This window comes from Ostrinia nubilalis, chromosome 7 (assembly GCF_963855985.1).
Source record: "Ostrinia nubilalis chromosome 7, ilOstNubi1.1, whole genome shotgun sequence".
In the NCBI taxonomy this organism is placed as follows: domain Eukaryota; kingdom Metazoa; phylum Arthropoda; class Insecta; order Lepidoptera; family Crambidae; genus Ostrinia; species Ostrinia nubilalis.
In genome coordinates, this window is record NC_087094.1 from 14447997 (window position 1) to 14469175 (window position 21179).

Here is a 21179-nt window from a genome sequence, read left to right on the forward strand (position 1 = left end):
GCTCATCATTTTATATCAGGCGTTTTGTATTTTAATGAAACGTTTGCACACTGAAGTTGTGACGTTTCAGGACCTAGACTTGAATAAATGAAACGTAAACATCAAACGTCATAGATGCGCCGTAAATAAGCTATGCTGGGATTTTCAAAAGCTTTTTCATGAGTTTGTCGAGTTGTTACTTGTCGAAAGCTCTCGTCTTGTAGTTATTAAACATTCTTATCAATGCGTGGTGAATCGCTTTGAATGCAGGGGGTTCCGGGTTCGAATCTCGGCCGGATAGAAGGGGAATAATCATGTTCATTAATTAAATGAGTTTCCTTTTTCTGACGACGACCGTGCTTTGGCAACAATACTATTAGCAGCGTGTGGTGTTTGAAACTATTTAGGAGTAGTTCTTTCTTGATACAGATTTCGCTGTGGTGGTGACTATCACAATCATTGATTCAGATTGTCTAAATTGTTAATTTACAGACTGTGATCATAAAAATGATTACGATAATGTAGTGTTTTATCTCCTATAATGATTTTTGTACTTCACCCATTGGAATTGAACCAAGTCTTCACAGATAATATATTATGTACCAGTACTGCCGATGGAGAAACTCCCCGAAACACGTGTGTACGTACCAACGTACAGTCAGCATCAAATAGTTCATGATAAATCAAAGTGGCCAAAGTTGACAACACAACCTCTTTCCAACACGTGTTGCGAACTTTTTGGTTACTTTGGATGTCAAGAACTATTTGCCACTAACTGTACTAGTGATAATTAACTTTAATCATAGATAAGTAGTTCTTAGAGTAGGCGCACACCGTTGATTTTTCGTCAGCCGATAGTTTAGTCGGGCAGTTGATCAGTATGGGCATGTATGGGAGTGCGCACACTACGCCGATTCGATTTGACTGATTCTTCATACAATATAAAATCGGGCACAACTATCAGCCAACTAAAAATCAACGGTGTGCGCCTACTCTGGCTTATTCCACTATTCCCCATTGACAATCCCCGTCAACGGGGATTAGTGAACTTTTTGTTCACTAATCCCCGTTGACGGGGATTGTCAACAACGGGGAATAGTGGAATAAGCCTCTACTCTTAACCTCCGAATTTGAGTTGACCAAAGTGCAAATTTAAAATATCTAAATAAATTAATTAATACTTACTATACCCACCTAGACAAAAGCTTCCAGCGCAGCCAGTCCATTGCGGTCGGATTCCTTGATTCTAATGGAAGACCGCGCACGTAGGTAAACTAAGCGCAGGGTAGATCCGTCAAGTAGCGGCAAGCAAAAAAGGTCTGAATGCCTTGGACATAAGGAGAATTGTTCATCGTTTTGCCTTATTAAATTAGCGGGGTGCCTCAAACGTGGGGTGACAACAAGTTATTTGCTCGAGTATTCGTGCGCTGCGTGCCGAAATCTCGGCTTTCGCGCAGCATTTTCCTCTTTCGTCTCAATCTATATTATTATAGGGACTGTTTTCAATAAGGAAATGTGTGTACATCCATCACTGGCCCATACAAACAGTCGGCTCGTTGCCGTGATTTGTATTGAAGATAGTGGTTTCAAAATCAAAATTATCTTTATTTGTTTAGACTAATTAAATTAGTTCTTGCAAATCGTCAAATGCTCTTAAGGAGCCTATACATGTCTCATTCTTTTTTTGCCCTACCAACCTACCTACCTACTTGGTTCGTATTACAAACGACGAACTCAATGGAATCTCAAACGTAGAGGGCTAGTTTGATTGAAATTCAATATTTATACTAATCAAAGGACAAAATCTATGATTGATATTAAAAATAGTTTTTAGCGTTGTTACATAATACCTCAGTACTAGGAAGTCGTCGTTCGTCTATTGAGCAGGCAAAATAATTTATAATTTTTGATATTACCTAGTGATTTTCTAAGTCTGGCAGAAGAAAATGGAAGGTTTGAGATACCATTGGAAGTTATACTTAGTTGTTAAGAAGTGGGTTATACCATTCACTGTCCAGTTCAGTGTCCACCAAACAACACTTGGGCTGGTTTTAGTGTCACGCGGACTGTCAGTGCGGATCGCTCCGCACAGCCGATCTGTATGAACTGTCCGCGTGACACTAAAACCAGCCTTAGGCCCTTTTCACATGTCCCGGTTGCCGGCTAACCGACGCCGGGTACCCGGTGGTGAAGTGTATGGGCATGGTACGTAGCTTTCACATGTACCGGCGTAATTAATCCGGCATGTTCATACACTTCACCACCGGGTACCCGGCGCCGGTTAGCCGGCAACCGGGACATGTGAAAAGGGCCTTAGGCTGAGTTGCACCGTCTTACTTTAACGTTAACGTCGTAAAACTGTCAAACTCCATAAAAACGGTTATTGTTATAATTACCGTTCAAGTAAGTTGGTGCATCTGAGCCTTATACAATAGGCATAGGGTGTACACTATGTTGTATATTTAGTACCCCCCATAACTGTCAATCATATCAATAGTTTAATTCATATTTTTTATCTATCCCCTTATTTTTAGTAGCTCAGAGCGAGCAGTACTACCTATTTAGTATTACTATTTTATCAAAAATATATTATATTTTGACATGAAGAGAGAGGAAAGGATAAGGAAGTAGGATACGCATAAAGTAAAACGTAAAAACATTTTCTCAATGTCATCTACATTTTGGCACCTATGTTGAAAGTGCAATGCGATTCGTTTGGTTTGGAGCTCTTGGTTACTTTATCTAGTGTTTTTCCTTTACTATTCATCTTGTTTGGCCAAAATTATCACAGAGCCTTGACGCTCGAGTGCGAATGGAGTTATTATGAATTGACGCGTAGTAAGTGCGAATCTTATGAAATATGAAGAAAAAGAGATACAGACGAACGAAGTAATTTTATTATAACAGCAGGAAAAAAAACCGCGAGGCATTAAAAGCAAAACCTGATTCGATAAAGAAGTTTATTGAATTTGAAAGAAATTTTTATGGTACAACTTTTTTGAAATAAAATTATGTATATTCTTTGGTTTTGGTTGGTACAATAATTTACTTGCAAGATTCATTCCACACTTACTACACGTATATTCATAACATAGCACCTCTTTTACTCTTTTATCGGAAACATTTAAACACACAACAAATAGGTAAAACAAGACACTGGCTGTCCGAAAGAAAATGACATTCTTAAATATAATAACATTAATTTATTTACATTATGTCTATCATAAAAAAGATGTAAATCGATACATACATTTTATCATTAATTTATGTATAGTTAGAATCGGAAATATTTTCTATTTTTAAATACTACTCAACAATACTTTCGGTCTCGGTTACAATAAAAATTTAAGGCATTATCGGCAAGCATATCGGTCTTCACACAGAGTCTCGGGGCGCCGCGGCCCGCGCACGTCCGGGGAGGAACAGAAACAACGGTTTTATAATGATCACATAATTATATTATAAAATGATTTAATTACAATAAACAGAATAAGTATCGTAACGTACCTACACTACGAACAACTCACATTACGCAGAAGCGGACAGGACGCGGTTCCTCATATTTACAATTTGTACATCGAGCGCTCGGCTCGGGGCGGACGGTGGGCGCGCTCGCGCTATGTACAGCGCCCGCCCCTACAACTGCTCCACGAACTTGGTGAGCTGGTCCTGCGGCGTGAGCGGCGCCAGCTGCTCCTCGGGCGCGGGCGAGGGCCGCCGCGGCGACGCCGTGCCCTCGGGCGAGCGCGCCAGCCCGCCGCCGAAGCCGAAGCGCCGCGCGCCCGCCGCGAACGGCGCGCGCAGGCCCATCAGCCCCGCGCCCTGCTTGTACCAGCCCGCGCCGTGCAGCGCCGCGCCCGGCCCGCCGCCCGGCCCGCCGCCTGCCACGCCGCCCGGGACTCCACCCGGGACTTGCGTCACGCCACCGACCTGCAACAACGGGAGAGAAATGTAAGTCTTCCGGATGCTTCTTGCAAAATCATATTTTGGACGAAATGTTACAGTAAAAAACTCAGTAAAACTCATTTATTTCTGTAAGTAGGCTTTAAAAAAGCACTTTTACACGTCCCAGTATTAACCCTACCACTGTTCAGGACAATAAATGGGCCAGTGCTGAGAAGAAGCAGCGCAAGAAACTCAGACACTATTGTCAGCCTCTTTTTCAAAGGTTTACAGGTTTTCAAAATACATAGTTATAAATATTTATGCGAGCTAGGCAGTTACGCATCCCAAACATTTTTATCTTTTAAATAATCATAGACTTTATAGTAGCCCTTTTTCATTAAGGTACTTTTAATATGTGCTTTGAATTTATGAATGGGTAGTAACATCATAAAGGTAGCAGGAAGGCGCTGGACGCAGGCCGCTACCGACCGGGCAGCATGGAAAGCATTGGGGGAGGCCTATGTTCAGCAGTGGACGTCCTATGGCTGAAATTATGATGATGGTGTTACAACAAAACATTTCAGACATCCCTCCTAAACGTCTTCCTGTCAACTCACAGATGTGCCAGAAAAAGTTGTGTACCAAATCTCTCTTTCGTTCCCTGTAAAAATACCTGCTTGCACAACTCAAAATGAATACCTTTCGAAACTTCAAGTTCCTACTTTGGGTCAGCAAATATCAAAGGATTAGACAAAAATGTGAATGATTCTTTCACTTTTGTAACCTAAACTGAAATGTTACAAAATCGATTTACAACATTGAGCCTCATACAAAAACTTAACTTAAAACATTTTGGTATAACCCAACAAAATAACATACGAACTAAAATATAAATTAAAAAAAGAAATCAATAAGTATACAATTAAAATAATAAATAGACAGCAGGTTAGAAATAGCACAACAACAATCTAGCATCACTAACCGAATGATATAAGTCCAAACTTGAAGTTGGTCTGCACCCTTGGAAGAAGCTTGACAGTGCCAAGGACCGACCCGGTCAGGAACATCATTATTGGCTCTCAATCAGGAATTACTGATGTCGGTTTAGAGGCAGGCCACAAATTGTCACGCAATGGCTACCTACAGGAGCAGAGAACTTAACAGTGTATAAATAACGTAATATCGTATTACTAGTTGCGGATTTCTGGAACTCTGATAGTATGATTTGATGGCGTAGAAATAAGTCGGCATTCCCGTCGATTAAAACTAGAATTATAGTCTTTTTCACCTAAGATGATCCGTATGACACTTCAAGGTTATCCATATTACGCATACTACATATGCAGAATATTTTTGAAAAAATATTTGTATTTTATTAGCAATATAATAAAAAAAAAATTAACTACTTGTCTTGAAACATATAGTAAAATCTGAGTCTATTGATTATATTTTAATTAAATACGATGTAAAAATATTTTTTATTTAATGTACGCAATGTGTGAAACGGAATAGATTTAGTGCTGGGGTATTTGTTGTATAACAAAATCGATTATTTCCGCGGTTCATTAATCGATTGCAGTGAATACTTAGTTATTAAAAACATCACAAAAATCAACTATATTTTTCGATTGTTGACTTTAATAAACGCATTGAAAATAAATTAATAGTTTTTTATTTAAAGAAATAGAACCAGTACTTTTTAGGAATCGTTTTTTTGAACACGAAGTCCATGGAATTTGAATATTATCAATAAAAAATTGTTACAAAAATATTTGTAATTAAAAAAAAACATGTTTTTTGTTAAATGACACCTATACAAAATATTTCTCTAAAAGTAGGTTTTACTAACTCTTAGAAAAAAATCGATAGATAAATCGCTTTGGTTTGGTTATGTGACATCTCTATAACTTTCAAACTCGAAACGTCATACGAATCACCTTACGTGAAAAAGACTATAAATGCATTACCTACTCGTAATTAAATACACGAAGAAGAGTATGTATGATATGATACGGATCGTCGGAACCGTCCGTCACCTTTCACGACGTGCGCGTCCAGTCAAATAATAGGAAGAATTTTCTCTTTAAAGTTACGAATATGACCTCTTACAAATGGAAACCTTTTGTGAGAATTCAAGAAAGAAAATAGTAAGAAGATTTAGTTTCATCTTAAGATAGAGAGCTAAAACAGCGTACTGAGTGAGATAGCTAGTACTACTTTGCAGCCGATCATTTAAACATGTCTTTGTCTACAAATGAAATTCTAGAGCTCTACTTAAGACTGCTGTGCGTATTCCTGTGGAATAAAACTGTGCGCCGAGCGCCACACTAGAGCGTCGATGCTAATCATAATAAAAATCTGTCTATCCAACACGTTTCGTAGAGCTGAATGAAATGTTCTAGATTCGAAGCTCGACTAAACGACAGATATAGACCATGACAGACAATCGCGATTTTTCGATAAATCATCGTGTATAATATTCATATAAATAAAATAAAAAAGAATACATTTAAAAATAGGTTTTGCTCAATTATGCAGCTACTTCAACTTTTCAAAAGGAGTATAAGCCATTTGCGAGTTGTTTTTTCCAAAAATTTGTGACATCGGGGAATTGGGTGGCAATTCGTGTGGTTTAATAAAATTATGTGTGAGACTATGACGTCACTGTTTCGCCAACCCTATGGATAAATTCAGTGTGGATCCCACACTGAATATATCCCGCTAGGTAAGGTGGCGCTTGGTCGAACACGTCACAGTCAGTTATCAATCGCATACATGTAAAAATTTTAGAACAACTTGGTTTTTCGAAGTTGAAGTGTTGAATTAATATCGATAAACGAAGTTTCGATAGTTTGACATGTTCACTCAGACCTTCGTTGGCAAAATCTGCAAAAAACTGCGTCAACAATACTAAAAATCATCGCAGTATAGCTTATAAGTGGCAATAAGCGGGGAAAATGGCTCGTAGAATGATGTTGGCCGTCGAGTGGCGACCTGAACGACTAATAGGTTTCTCACTCCGTGGACCGAAGATCTGGCGTGAATACCCGGACAAAGACCTCTCATTTCCACACAATCCATGAGAGAGGATGTCTTTGTTCAGCAGTGGCCGGTTTCTAGTTTTGTGTATGGGCAAGATATCACCGCTGAATTACACCAATGTTACATCACATTTGAGACGCGATTAGACACAAGGTACCCTGTACCCGGCGACATATGGCAGTCAACATATCGGCGGAATGTCTGCGACTTGCGAACGTGTTCATTTGCTCGCCGACACACGAAAAATACGACAACTATACAACACACGTCACATTCATACACTCGGATGTCAATAGTGATTGTCGCGTTGATACTAGATAGTCGATTAGCAAGCAACTCGATAAATGTGACGTTGCCAACTAACCCGTCGACAAAAAAGTTGACTAACTTATGTTGGTGATAATAGGTTTCTCAAAACGACAATTTCTGGAATGCAGTTGATGACTTGTAAATAAGCAACTTTATTTTCAATATAGAAAATAAATAAATTACGACGAGAAATAATTTATTATGCTAGTAATAATGACTAGCAAAGGGGAATGTGACGGGACATTTTGAATCCTCAGCGAGATCACAGAAGATTCCTTTACCACATCGACCTAAAAGTTTCGTGCAGTGCATTCAAGGACGACAAAAATACGAAACATCTTGCAACTACGAAGACAACGAAATAAACGTTCAAAATTCAGTAACAATTGCCTTGATTTACGATAGAAGCCAATAAAAAGATAGTAAAGACAATCCGTGTCTCTGCGCATACGCATAATGTGGCTTAAATAAAATACACTTTTGATCAAGATTTGGCAGTTAGTTATGATGACGGTCCAAAATTTTTAAAAAGATAGCCCGCAAGTTGCTCTTTACATTTTTCCTAATCATTAGGACTACCAGCACTTCAGGACAAACATAATTGGGCAGATATTATAAACGGCGGCACAAAAAAATGCTAGTCACTGTGCTATCTTATGTACTTGCAATAGGAGCGATATTTCAACAAAAATGTCAAGATGGTTCCTACAGAATATCAGTTGCTGAGTTGATGCTATATTGGGGCAATAAATTCTGTAAAATTATATTGTGATACGTTAGTGTGTTTGAATTTGAACCAAATAAATTATTGTATTATTCCTTCTTTCTATAGTGCTTTCGTCTGTACAAAGACATCGATTTAGTAAATAAATAAATAATAAATAATCTTTATTCACAAATATCATTTCCTGTGATGTAATAAACCACAGCTTCTGCACTAGGCTAGTAAGGGAATAGTACGGTACATACTTGCTGCTGCTGCGGCAGCATCTGATGCATCTGCTGCAGCCGCTGCTGCTGCTGCGGCTGCATCATGTGCTGCAGCGGCTGCTGCTGCGGCACGCCGCCCATGCCCACGCCGCAGACGCCACCCACGCCGCCCACGCTTCCCACTCCGCCCACGCTGCCCACCGCGCCCACACCAGGCCCACCCACGCCGCCCACGCCGCCTACACCGCCCGCTGCGGCTTGTTGGTTTTGGGCATTCTGGAATACAAACATTACAATTTGATAACATTCGTTATGTCTTATAGAATGTATTTATACAGGAGATATACAGGGTGTCCCAAAAACAATGGATAACCCTGTAACCATCGATAGGCCTCGCCATGGTCTCCCTAACGTCCAATTTTGACCCCAGTAAAAATATCACCGTTTTCAAGATTTTTAAGTTTTTGTGCATTTTTAGAAAATTGCCACCTGCGATTACTTTTTCTCATGCCATTTCTACAAATGAGGATACTTTTCAATCTAGTTTTTTTCCTTATCACAAGGGATAGTTGGGCTATCAAAAGAAAAGATTAAAATTCAACAAACTAGTTTAAAAGTATGAAAATTTTAAGAAATTGCAGAGAAGAAGGAAAAATTAATTCATTGTCTTGCACTTTTGATCAGCCATCGTGTAAAAAAAATGTAGGAAGACCATCGTGCCCATTACCTTAAAAACATCCTTGGTTAATTGAGATTCTGAAAAAGTATCACAAGCTTATGTATTCTGTATTATTTTTATCTTATGGCTACTTGAATAGCAACTAGTATGAAAACTGCAAAAATGAGTTTTTCTCGTAATAGCTAAACTAGGACTGCATAGTGGCATTAAATACAAATGGATAACTTTTAGCGTAGGAATTTTAATAAAGCAACATTTTATCATCATCATTTCAGCCATAGGACGTCCACTTCTGAACATAGGCCTGTACCCCAATGATTTTCATAATGACCGCTTGGTAGCGGCCTGCATCCAGCACCTTCCTGCTTACCTTTATGACGTCGTCGGTCCACTTTGTAGGTGGACGTCCTACGATGCGCTTTCCGGTACGTAGCCTCCACTTGAACCCTGTTGCCCCATTGGCTGTCCGTTCTGCGTTTTTGTGATTACTTAATTTTTGTTTTACACCTTATAAATGTGCCTATAGACAGATGCCCCTGATGATACACGGCTCGGAAACGTGGATTTTTTGCACAGCGTGCTATGGAAGGGGCTATGATCGGGTTTCAGAAATTAGGAGACCTGTAAACGAACTAAAGTCGCTGACATAGCCCGACGGATCAGCAAGCTGAAGTGGCAAAGGGCAAGGCACAGTAGTTCGCAGAACTGAGGCAGCAGGGTTCAAGTGGAGGCTACGTACCGGAGAGCGCATCGTAGGACGTCCACCTACAAAGTGGACCGACGACCTCATAAAGATAAGCAGGAAGGTGCTGTATGCAGGCCGCTACCAAGCGGTCATTATGAAAATCATTGGGTACAGGCCTATGTTCAACAGTGGACGTCCTACGGCTGAAATGATGATGATGATGATGATAAAATGTTGCTTTATTTAAATTCCTACGCTAAAAATTATCCATTTGTATTTAATGCGACTATGCAGTCCTAGTTTAACTATAGAAAAACTCATTTTTGTAGTTTTCAAACTAGTTGCTATTCAAGTAGCCATAAGAGAAAAATAATACAAAATACATAGGCTTATGATACCTTTTTAGAATCTCAATTAACCAAGGAAGTTTTTAAGGTAATGGGCACGATGGTCTTCCTACATTTTTTTTACACGATGGCTGATCAAAAGTGCAAGACAATGAATTAATTTTTCCTTCTCTTCTGCAATTTCTTAAAATTTTCATACTTTCAAACTAGTTTGTTGAACTTTGATCTTTTCTTTTGATAGCCCAACTATCCCTTGTGATAAGGAAAAAAACTAGATTGAAAAGTATCCTCATTTGTAGAAATGGCATGAGAAAAAGTAATCGCAGGTGGCAATTTTCTAAAAATGCACAAAAACTTAAAAATCTTGAAAACGGTGATATTTTTACTGGGGTCAAAAATGGACGTTAGGGAGATCATGGCGAGGCCTATAGATGGTTACAGGGTTATCCATTGTTTTTGGGACACCCTGTATTTAAGAAGTGCATCGCTTAGAAACGTGACATAAGCAGTTTGATACAGCGAGCGCGACGACAGTGCCACGTACAGGTGGCCATTATGGGCAATATTGTCACTGCTGTCAAGTAAGTAAATAATGTGAAAAAATTTATGAAATCTTGTTAGTTTACTATATTTGACAATTTTGGACGATGGTAGTCAGTAACATTATTGCCAATAACATTAAAATTGTTGTTTTCAGTGAAAAATGAGCCTACTGGTGACTAAAACGGGGTGCCATCATCATTATCATTTATTTTTTTGGTTTCGTTTCCACCACGGTCTTGGAAATCGGTAAAATTTACAGTCGCTATTCTTCTTGGTGTTATTACAATTCACAACAACACATCTTGCTAGAACCATATTTTATCTCAAAAACGATTAGAAAATGTTTACTGCAATATGGATTTGACAGCTCAAGTCAGCGACTAAAATGTCAATTTAAGCCGCAGCGAACGCTGTGATCGTTTAGGCTACTCTCTCCATCCGCTTTGCACCCTGCCAATAGTTCAACCTTGTGTAGTGACTGACTCAGGCATGAGTAGTGTTTCTCAATTCCCAATTCCATATGCACAATTTTCTTTGGCCGGCCACTTTAATTTTGGTCCATTAATTATGTCCGATGACCTTCTTAAACACTTTTTGAAAAATAGGCATATACCCTATTTACGTGACTGCAATTAGTAGAGTACCCAACAAGATTCTGTAAATATGATAGTGAACAAAAAACAGAGCTATCTATTAATGTATCACATGACTAACGAATATTGCCATCCCTCTCACGCAAAGTGAAATGCCAGCATGAGCGATAGTGACAGAGACACGAAAGTACATAAACAGAGTTTCAGAGTTCTGTTATCCCTGCTGTTTCTCTTTGATGTCACTTGTAGATTCTGTTTTTCGAAGTCAACAGGATCGATTGATTTCAAATTATGAACTAGCTTAAGGCTGCATTTCCACCAGAGATGTGCGAGGATGCGTAGCGAGGGCTTCATTTAAGTAAATGAAGCGATTCTATTGGTTCTTTGCAAACACATCCCTCGCTACGCATCCTCGCACATCTCTGGTGGAAACGCAGCCTTACTTAAAAAATTGTTTTTACGGGTTAAGTTAAAAGGGCCTATGCTAAAATTTTAGCACGGACGTCCGTTAAGGCCTATGCTGAAACTAGAGCGGGTGCACGACGGACGCGAGTCTGCGCCCGCATATTTAATGCACGGAAAAACCCTGCCTTCCGCCGCGCGTGTGGGAACTGTTCATACTATTTTTCGACATAGACACGGTGAGTTCTAGCAGAGGCCCTCAGAGAATTATTTTTGAATGAGTGCTGTTAATTTACCTGTCTTTGTTTGATGAAGGCGGCCATGAGCGGTGGGTTGGACTTGAGGATCTGTAGTATCTCCTGCTGCTGGTTGTGCGTGGTGGGCGAGCGTAGCGTCGCCATCAGCTGCTGCAACGCCTTCTGGTGCATCTGAGGTTGCGTTTGTTGCTGCTGAGGCGCGGGTGCTCTTTGCTGGAAGGTTTACGACTTTCTGTTAGAAGTTGTCGATGAAGAAATGTTTTGCAAATTGATTGTTTGGATGATAATGTCACGCATATTACAGTATAAGCACAAAAATAAACTTAAAAAGAAGTCATAAAGCAAAGATAAATTTACAACTTGAGTTGTGACATATTTTCTTTAAATTATAATAAGAAGTATCCATAATAGTTATGATATGATAACAAGTTGGCAATTTTAATCTTGATTGGCTATTATGAATTAGATTTTTTCATAGGAGGTTACATCCACTAGTGGTAACCATAAAGTTAATATACCTAGCGGAAAAGAGCAATAAAGAACTGAGCGAGCGAGATGTCACTAGCAGCAACACTGTGTGATAAAAAGAGATGCGTGATGCCGTCGCCGTCAAACAGAAACGTTTTAGCAACTATTTGACAGTTCGTTAGCACTTATTGTCACGTTGAAAATTTGAACTGAGATATTTTCAGATTTTACGTGAGCGAAATCGTGAATGTTTATGAGAAATAGTACTTCAGAGACGTGGTGACCGGTTCAGTGATTGATTTATTGTACAAAACAGTGAAATAATTCTGACACTGACACACAAATGACATCCAATATCATTCAAAATCGGTTTCGTTCGACAGCTCGTGGTCGGTGCTCTATTCCGAAGAAATATTGACTTCATGGTTGTAACGGAAACTCTAAGGCTGGTTTTAGAGTCACGCTGACGCATGCTGATCGTCAGTGCTGACAGCCGAAATGTATGAAGCGTCGGCGCCGAGCAATCAGTGTCACTCAGGAACGTTCTCTTCAATTACATATTGATCTGTTAGCGCCGACGATCAGCGAGCGGTCAGCGCGATTCTAAAACCCGCCAAACGATTATTGGGGGAGGGACTTCTTGGTGGGAATCTGAAGCGTCATGTTAGCGATTTTGTTTTATTTCCTCAAATTCGTGTTTGGGCGACTATTAATGTGTAATAATGGCGGATTATTAACAATTAAGTTTCGTGAGTGTGGGCAAGTGAAGCAAAACAGTGCATCGTGATTCTTCTGGTTCTCTCAAGTTTACTGAGACTCAAATGGTGGGAAGGGGTATCATCTATCATCCTTCATTATATCAACTTGATCTCATTTTGTAACTCGTATCACATAAATACTTGAAAATGGCACAAATCAAGTCGACCTCGACGTGTATTGCCAACATCATCAAAAAAGAAGAAGAAGATTGGGGATCAACCAAAAAACCTACTTGTTGGAGGGTTTGCTGTTGGTGCGTGAGCGCGGGGTGCTGCAGCGACGTCAGCTGCTGATGCGGCGGGTGCTGCTGGTGCGGCTGGTGCAGCGGCTGGTGGTGGTGGTGCGGCAGCCGCGCGTGGTGCGCGTGGTGCAGCGGCGGCGGCGCGCGGTACCGAGCCGCCCACTCGGCGCGCGCGCCCATGCCGACCACGCCCACGCCCGCGCCGGCCACGCCCACGGCGCCGCCCACGCCGGCCACGCCGCCCACGCCGACGCCCGGCGGGCCCATGCCGCCTTGTTTGCCGTACGACGGCGCTTGCTGTCGCGCCGCCTCCTCTTGGACCTAGATAATTATACCAGATTGATTTATATTGTGATCAAACTATAGTCTGGTCTGCGAGCACGTAGAATTTAGTACACGCGAGCGATAAGAATGGGTAGCTTGGGGCCATTGGACAAAATTCTACGTGCTCACAGACCGGACTTTAATTGTCATTCGCAATAAGTCTAGCGAAGGGATGTGATCTGCTTCTTCTTCCATCTTTAAATTTAATTTGCCACGCTAACGTCTGCAATAAAAGGACTTTCATCCACAGGCGTTTTAGTTGTGCGACTTAGAAGTGCTACTATCGCACCACTGTTCCGTCAAATAATGCCTTAACACCCTTCATATTTGTTAGATCCCTATATTATGTGAAAATGCTTCAACGTGCGCTAGAACTGTAGTTCCATTTCGAGGGTTGTGTCACTTCCGTTGAAGTAACAAATGGTAACTTGTAAGTTATGCCTAGTGGAATTCCATTTGTTTTCCTTCTCAATAAGCTATTGAGTGGTAACTTGTCCTCAAGCAGGTAGGTAGATCCTGCTGCTCCGACCAAGTGAAATCGGCAATGGGAGACGGCGTATGTGACTGCACCAGACAGTCTGCCAACAGAGAGAGATGGCGGGAGGTCGTGCGGAGAGTTGTATCCGCCTCTACAACCGATGTGAACAACGCCTCAACGTGAACACGACCGCTTTGCCGAATAAGGCTAAGAAATCACGGCGCGATTTTTACCCACGCCCGCGGCGGTTGTGGAATTGCGGTTTTATTTCAAAACTCACGGGAGTGGTTATTTGCGCGGTTATTTTAAGAACTTACGGCGCGATTTTCACCCGCGCCCGCCGCGGCTGCGGGTAAAAATCGCGCCGCGCGCTAAGACACTGGTACAAAATGGTCGCTCGCCGATCGGGCGGCTTTCGCGCGATTCTACCGCTCCTGCTGCAGGCGAAAACCGCGTCGTAAGTTGTGCATTAGTTTTTACATAAGTATCTGCATTCTGCAGAAGCTGCGGTCCCGCAACCGCCGCAGGCGCGGGTGAAAATAGCGCCATGAGTTCTTAGCCTAAGAAGTGTCATGGCCGCCATGCGCCGCCTTAACAACTTTGCCTGCTGCACCTGCTGCTGTCACTAGGGCAGCAGTATCAGTACGCACCTGCTGCAGCGCCTTCTGCACGTTGTGCGGCAGCGAGTGCTGCGGCTTGGAGGGCGGCGGCGACGCCAGCGCGGGCGGCTGGTGCGGCGGCGACGCGGCGCCCGGGCAGGCGCGCGTGTTCATGGCCGCCATACGTCGCCGTAACAACTTCGCTTGCTGCACTCGTTGCTGCACCTGCTGCTGCTTTAGCTTCTGCTTTATGCTGCTGCAGAACGGCACTGAGCATTTTGTTTCCTGTGAAAAGAGAATATGCTTAGTATTTGACCAATGTAGCGTTGAACGAAGCGTTACCAACGGGAAACATTCATCTTTACAATACGAATTAGATTAGGCTGTACGTTATATGCTGTAATTTTGAAATTACAATCGCATGAAAAAGCAAGCAAGAATTACTAGCCTTATCAACTATCAGAACAGACTCCCCGTAATAAAATTTTGCACGCATGTTGAACGTTGTTTTAAAATGTCATTTCTATATTAAACGTAAAACACTTCAGCGCGTGTAACTTTGATTAGTAAAGGGGTAAACGATCAATCTAAAAGTCACGATTCGCGTAGTAAATGAGACGATTTCGGTATCGCGTTTCAGCAGTCTCTTGTATCGATTGAGACGCTAACCACCACTTTTAAGTTGTAAAACAACTGTAATGGAAAAAGTAGTAATATTCTTACTTGACAGTGTTTCGCGTGGTAACAGCACAACGCGATGAGCTGCTTGCAAATAGGACAGTCGCCCTTCGTCTTGCGCTTGCATATCTTGGTGTGCGTGACGACACGCTTCATCTTCTGGCAGGACGGCAGGCGGCAGTTGGCGTCGCGGCACTGGCACGCGTGCACCAGCGACTGGATGCAGCGCTGGATGGACAGCTTGCGCGCTTCCTGCGGGTTGGCCTGCTTCATGTCGCCCGGCGACGAGCCCACGTCGATGTCGAGGCCCAGCTTCTCCATCTTGTGCGGATGGCCCTCCTTGTCGTAGCACGGCACGCACAGGTCGAAGTCGTCGCACACGGTGCAGTGGTAGCGCGTCTCCACGTGCGCCTTGCACGTGTTGCACGTGTACACGAACTTGTCCGTGCCCTGGTTGTGCAGCTCGTACAGCATGCACAGGGTGGAGAAGCGCGCGCGCCGCGTCGACGAGAACTCGTAGTGGCGGTCGCGGGCCATCGTCAGGAACGCGTCTCGCCCGTCCATCAGGTCGCAGTTTATTAACGGGTCCGGGTCTTGGATTGGCTGCGGAAATACGTTTACGTTTGAACACCTATCGTAATTAGATTTAGATGAAAATAAACTGTCAAACGACTTTAAACACGGCCATATAATTTGATTGACTTTTGATTGATTGAACAGTAAAAATAGAGAAGTTTCCTGGGTAAAAAAAACAAGTTTGAATTGAATTAGTCAGTTGGTTAACTTATCAAAAATTACTGGACACGTATTTTTCACCTTTTCAAACTAATTAAAATTGAAAGAGATAAAGCGCGTCAACGTTCAAAAGAAGAGGCTCGTGACGTCAAGGCGTGCTTAAAAGTGTAGCAATTTATGACGTTACGCGGAACTTCAACGCATCATAACTTCGTAATTACTTGTTTGATTGACAAATCAAAATATACGTGTCCTATATTTTTTGAAAATGTAATTAATGGACTAAGGTTTTTTTTAGGAAACTATTCTAAAAGGAACACTTAAAGACAATTTTTAAAATTACAAGTCCTCTCGTTTAACTATTTTTTGGTTCAGAAAAGCTAGACCGAGATGTGATAATGTGGCATAGACGCTTGCAATAAAGCGACAAGAACCAGTTGACAGGGCTGTGGAAGAAGTCCTAACTTACCGCTAAGCTCGCCGCGGACTGTGCGGAATGTAGCCTAATTACGAAGAAAACTTCTTTATGTTTCTCCATGGTCGCAAATATCTTTGCACTGAGATCACTACCCTGCTGCTGGTCGCTCTGTTTCTTGCTGTTCTTTCTCTGAGCGGCTTTTGATTTATTCGATTTCTTCGCCTTCTTCTGGCCTTTCTTCTTGCCGTCGGGGCCTTGTTCGTTTTCCTCTGACGACTGGAATATCTAAAAAACATGTTAGGGATATCGTCACACAGTCGTTCCACCACCCATGTGTGGTTATTTATAGTGAGATAAACAATAAAATAGCAGACGAAAAAGATTTTAAAAAGATTAAGACTGGAATTGATATTTTCAAATGCATAATAACAATCTGATATCAGAAATATTAAGTAAGGTAGCAATGGCAAATCAAGTTATTACAGGTAGTTACTGGGTGCTAAAGTTGCCTATTGAAATATGTATCGCGTGAAGTGCATTAGAGCGGTTTCGTACTACGTCCGATCCGAACCCGTGACAATAAGCTCCGCAGCAGTAGTCGTAGAACTGTATGGTAGTTTACTCACTAGATCTGATATCCATATCGATCATCCATTTTCTCTAGTAGTTTTCTAGATCCGTATTTCACAGTGTTTACAGAATATTAAAATATAGACAAAAGTTGTTTGGTTGACGTGAGTAAAAAAAGTGTCTAAAACAGTGATTTTTTAACTTAAATAACCAAATGGTCCTTCGAGCCGGATGATCGAAAGTAAAGTGTTAAAAGGATTCGGATCGAAAGTAATGCGAAACCGCTCTTAACCCTAATAAGGATTAGGGGAGAGACGGCTACAGTGCTATACTGACCACTGCCTCGGCGGCTTCCAGCTGCTTGCGCTTCTCCTCCTCCTCCTGGTCCAGCTCCTTGATGGACTCCTCGAGCACGTTGGGCCAGAAGTCGCCCTCGAAGTACGGCAGCTCGGCCGCGGACGAGATGCTGTCCTCCATCGCTTGCTTCAGAATATCTTTGTAGTCTAATATTATCCTCTCTATTATACCTTTGTCTAACATTTTCTTATACCACTCTTGCAGCCTTTTAGGCTTAGGAATCTTTTGTTCGGGCGGATGGCAGTGGAAAATGTAGTCGTCGCCCTCGGAGGGCGGGCACGCCCATATGTGGGCCATCGTATAGCCCAGCTGCTTTGCATAGTCCAAATAACCTAATAAAATCTCGTGATATACAGCGGTTCGGTACAACCTAGGTTGGAAGAAATGTACAGAGTCTAAATAAGCTATATACACACGCCTCGTATTGGGCGAAGGACTTTCGCTGCCGTACTCCTGAAATGGAAAATCAACAAATTAGTCATCATCGTCCCATATACAGTTGCAAATGAACAGTGAGTCATTAAGTGCGATGAATACGTTACCTGTACGTGCATGCCAAAGAAACAAATGTCGGTTCCGTCAACCTCTTCAAATGCAAACAACGCTTTTGCCCGATACGGGAATTCAGCGCACAGCTCGCCGGATTCCACAAACCTGGATCTCATGCCAGGTTTTACTTCCACCATCTAAAATAAAAAGATTTGACTTTAATTTTGTAGATCATAATCCCAATTACAGAAAAAATATGGTGATACCAAGTTGTGAATTTCACGCAGCTAAAAAAAGACTTCATTACCTTATCAGATGACGCAACCACCCTGATATGCACTTCACCAGCACTAGCCTCTTTTTTCTTAAGAAAATTATTGACTCTCGTCTCAATATAAATGCCAAGTTTCGAGGTAGGCAGCTTCTTAGCACAAAATTTGTTCTCTTTCCTCTTAGCTCCTTTCATTTTCAAACAATTATCACAGCAGAAGCCCTGAGGCCATATTTGGTCATGGTGCAGCACGCATATCTGATGCTGCTTTCTACCACAGTCCATACACACGACGAACGGTTCTTGTTCTAAATGGTCATTCTTCATCTCCTTGAATTGATCCTTTTTGATTGCACTGAAAAAGTTAATCAGATTTAGCATCATTTGATTGAAAACAATTAGGGATGTTAACATTGAGAAAATAGTTCTGAAACTGTCATGGTCACAAACATTAGATTTAATTGATTTGAATCGATAGAAGTTTCAGCAATAACTGTATATTTAAGTTTATTGTATAGTAAAAAAGTTCCAACTTACGTCTGAGGTTGTAGCGGATCGTCTCCGAGCGTGACGGTGTCGCCCTGGATGTCGTTGAAGCATTTCTGGCAGAAGGTGTATCTATCGGACACAACCCCATACGCTTTTAGACTTTATTCACAACGGCCATGTAGCAGTAGTGATGTGAAGCGTGACGAACGTTTGTGTGCGGGCAAGGACGTGCGTGGAGGGCAAAAAAAATTAGTAAGCAATGAGAACATAAAAGGGTTATTATTAGTAGACAGTGAGCACATGATAGGTTATTAACATAAAGAGTAAATGAGTCGACATGTAAAACTATGTTCTTATAACACTGATAGTTTTACATGGGACAGAGAGCTAAGGCGATTAGACACCATAGGCAACTAGGATCACTGTAAAGTGTTACTGCCTTCTGTAATATAGTTTTTAACGTGTTGCCTCATTGAGTGTCTAAAGCCAATTTTTGTCATAAAATCCCTAATTTTTTATTTGGAATTCATTAATATAAATTTACATCATAGTACTATTCAACTCCTCAATAAAAATTTGCCTAAGTGCTCAAAATGTTATTGCAGTAACACTTCAACAGTGAAGACTTTCAATCAAACGGAAACAGTGAAACATGCCATGGCTCAAAGGCTGATCACATATTCCCGAGAACTCTTTATAATACATATTTAGATATTATCTTAGAATCAGAAAAAAATTACACCATAGAGCTTGCTGTTCATCATAGCTAAGATAAATGAAAGGTTCAGAACTTATCCTCGTTGTAAAATAACTATTCAGAACGCAATTTAGAAGATTAAAGTTATTGGAAGGTTTCTCTAACGCGCAAAGCCTAGATGAACAGTAAACCCTATTTAAGAAACAGTTACTGTGAGCAGCCTTTAAAAGTTTACAGCAAAGGCTTTAATAGCACTGTTTTACGACACAACACTAATTATTGTTATTCCAATACATCAAATTGCAGCCATTGCAATATGGTCTTAGCGGTACCTATAGGGTTTCTGCTCGAGCCTTCTCGAACTCGAGAAAACTCGAGAAATTTGGCTTCATTCGAGACGAGAAAAAAATTACCGGAGCTCGAGATTTCTCGAGTTTCGATTTTGAAGCTTTAATACTCTTGAAAGCCTGTTTTCTTAGACAAAAGTAAGTTTTTAATTATTTAATAGGTTAGCGTTGCTTTTAGACTGGCCTAGTCTTCCTTTTTACAAGCTTTATATTGACTTCACTTGTTAGTATGTGTGGGACAAATCTTGCAACTGAATTTAAGACCACTTCTCCTCAACCGATTGAGCTGAAATTTGGTATACTTATGTAATTACGATGACAATGCAATGTTATGGTACCATTGAGCTGGTCTGATGATGGAGTCAGGAGGTGGCCATAGGAACTCCTAAACGAAACAGCGGAAACTTATTGAGTTTAGGTTCTTTGGATTCGACTTCCCGAGCACTTTGGTGCTAAATGATGACCAGGGCCCAGATATTGAGATACAACTAAAAAGTGTAAAATAAAATTATAATAAAAAAATAACTTTTTTAAAAAGAAGCTTTATTTCGAAAGCTTGTAGCGCAAACAGAAAAAAAGAGGAATAAATTTCATGCGCTATACAAGCTTTCGAAATAAAGCTTGTTTTTAAAAAAGGTATTTTTTTATTATAATTTTTTATTTGATGAATGATCTCAATCGAAACTAAGTAATAATGTTTACCTACGAGTATGCTATACCTATTTATTATGTATGTTTAACTCTGACTGATTTAGAGACCGAAAAATTTGTTTACTGTCTGTTAGGTTAGGTACTCGTGCCTCCTCGTAAAGTTTATTCAAGTCGTTATCCTAAAGAAATTTAAAAAATTATTAAAAAGTGTTTTTTTATTTGTAAAAAAAACCATTTATCGTAATTTTGCTATTTGGACTTGTGTCCTTTGGAAAACAAGTGATTCAATTGTAGCTCCAGATTTTTATTGTTATTTATCCTTAAAGTACACGCGACTTTATGACTTTTGTTCCTTTAGTTAATAACTAAGTTATGATTATTAGTTAATATCTATATATATAAAAGAAAGTCGTGTTAGTTACTCCACTTATAACTCAAGAACGGCTGAACCGATTTAGCTGAAAATTGTCAGGGAGGTAGTTTAGAACCAGGAGAAGGACATAGGATACTTTTTATCCCGTTCGAAATTAAAAAAAAAGTCTGCTTATTTATTGCCATTAAGGCGGAACAAAGTTCGCCGGGTCAGCTAGTTAATTATGAAAGAAGATTTCATTTTTTGTTTGTTTCCTTACCAAAATAAGTGGTACTAAATTCTAATATTGATTGTTGTGCATTAAAGTAGGTATATTAGATTAAAAAACCTGTGTTTTTATTAAATTTCAACCGATTTCAACAGTTTTAATTGAAAGACTCGAGACCCGAGAAAACTCGAGACTTTCGCCTCGAGAATTCCCGAAACTCGAGAAAAAAAATAGGTCGAGAAATCAGAAACCCTAGGTACCTACATCAAATAACTTGCGATAGATAGTGTTTTAGTCATATTTGGCTTCCTTTTACAGTGCCACATGTTTATACCACAATATTAAAGTTAATAATTAAAATGTAATTATTCTCATT

General features: G+C 40.7%; 1 protein-coding gene across 1 annotated transcript in view; it reads right to left on the reverse strand.

Moving 5' to 3' along the window:
* Positions 1-3532: 3532 nt before the first annotated feature.
* The window catches only part of LOC135073505 (histone lysine acetyltransferase CREBBP-like), a 36541-nt gene continuing 18894 nt past the window's right edge, over positions 3533-21179 (reverse strand). Inside the window, exons 19-29 of the mRNA XM_063967689.1 lie at positions 18576-18656; positions 18075-18393; positions 17821-17964; positions 17258-17731; positions 16403-16636; positions 15244-15801; positions 14572-14805; positions 13111-13440; positions 11691-11864; positions 8185-8421; positions 3533-3909 (exon numbers count right to left, since the gene is read on the reverse strand). Of these exons, the coding sequence (XP_063823759.1) occupies positions 3616-3909; positions 8185-8421; positions 11691-11864; positions 13111-13440; positions 14572-14805; positions 15244-15801; positions 16403-16636; positions 17258-17731; positions 17821-17964; positions 18075-18393; positions 18576-18656 (3079 nt within the window). The 3' untranslated portion in view covers positions 3533-3615. The remainder of the gene's footprint in view (positions 3910-8184; positions 8422-11690; positions 11865-13110; positions 13441-14571; positions 14806-15243; positions 15802-16402; positions 16637-17257; positions 17732-17820; positions 17965-18074; positions 18394-18575; positions 18657-21179) is intronic.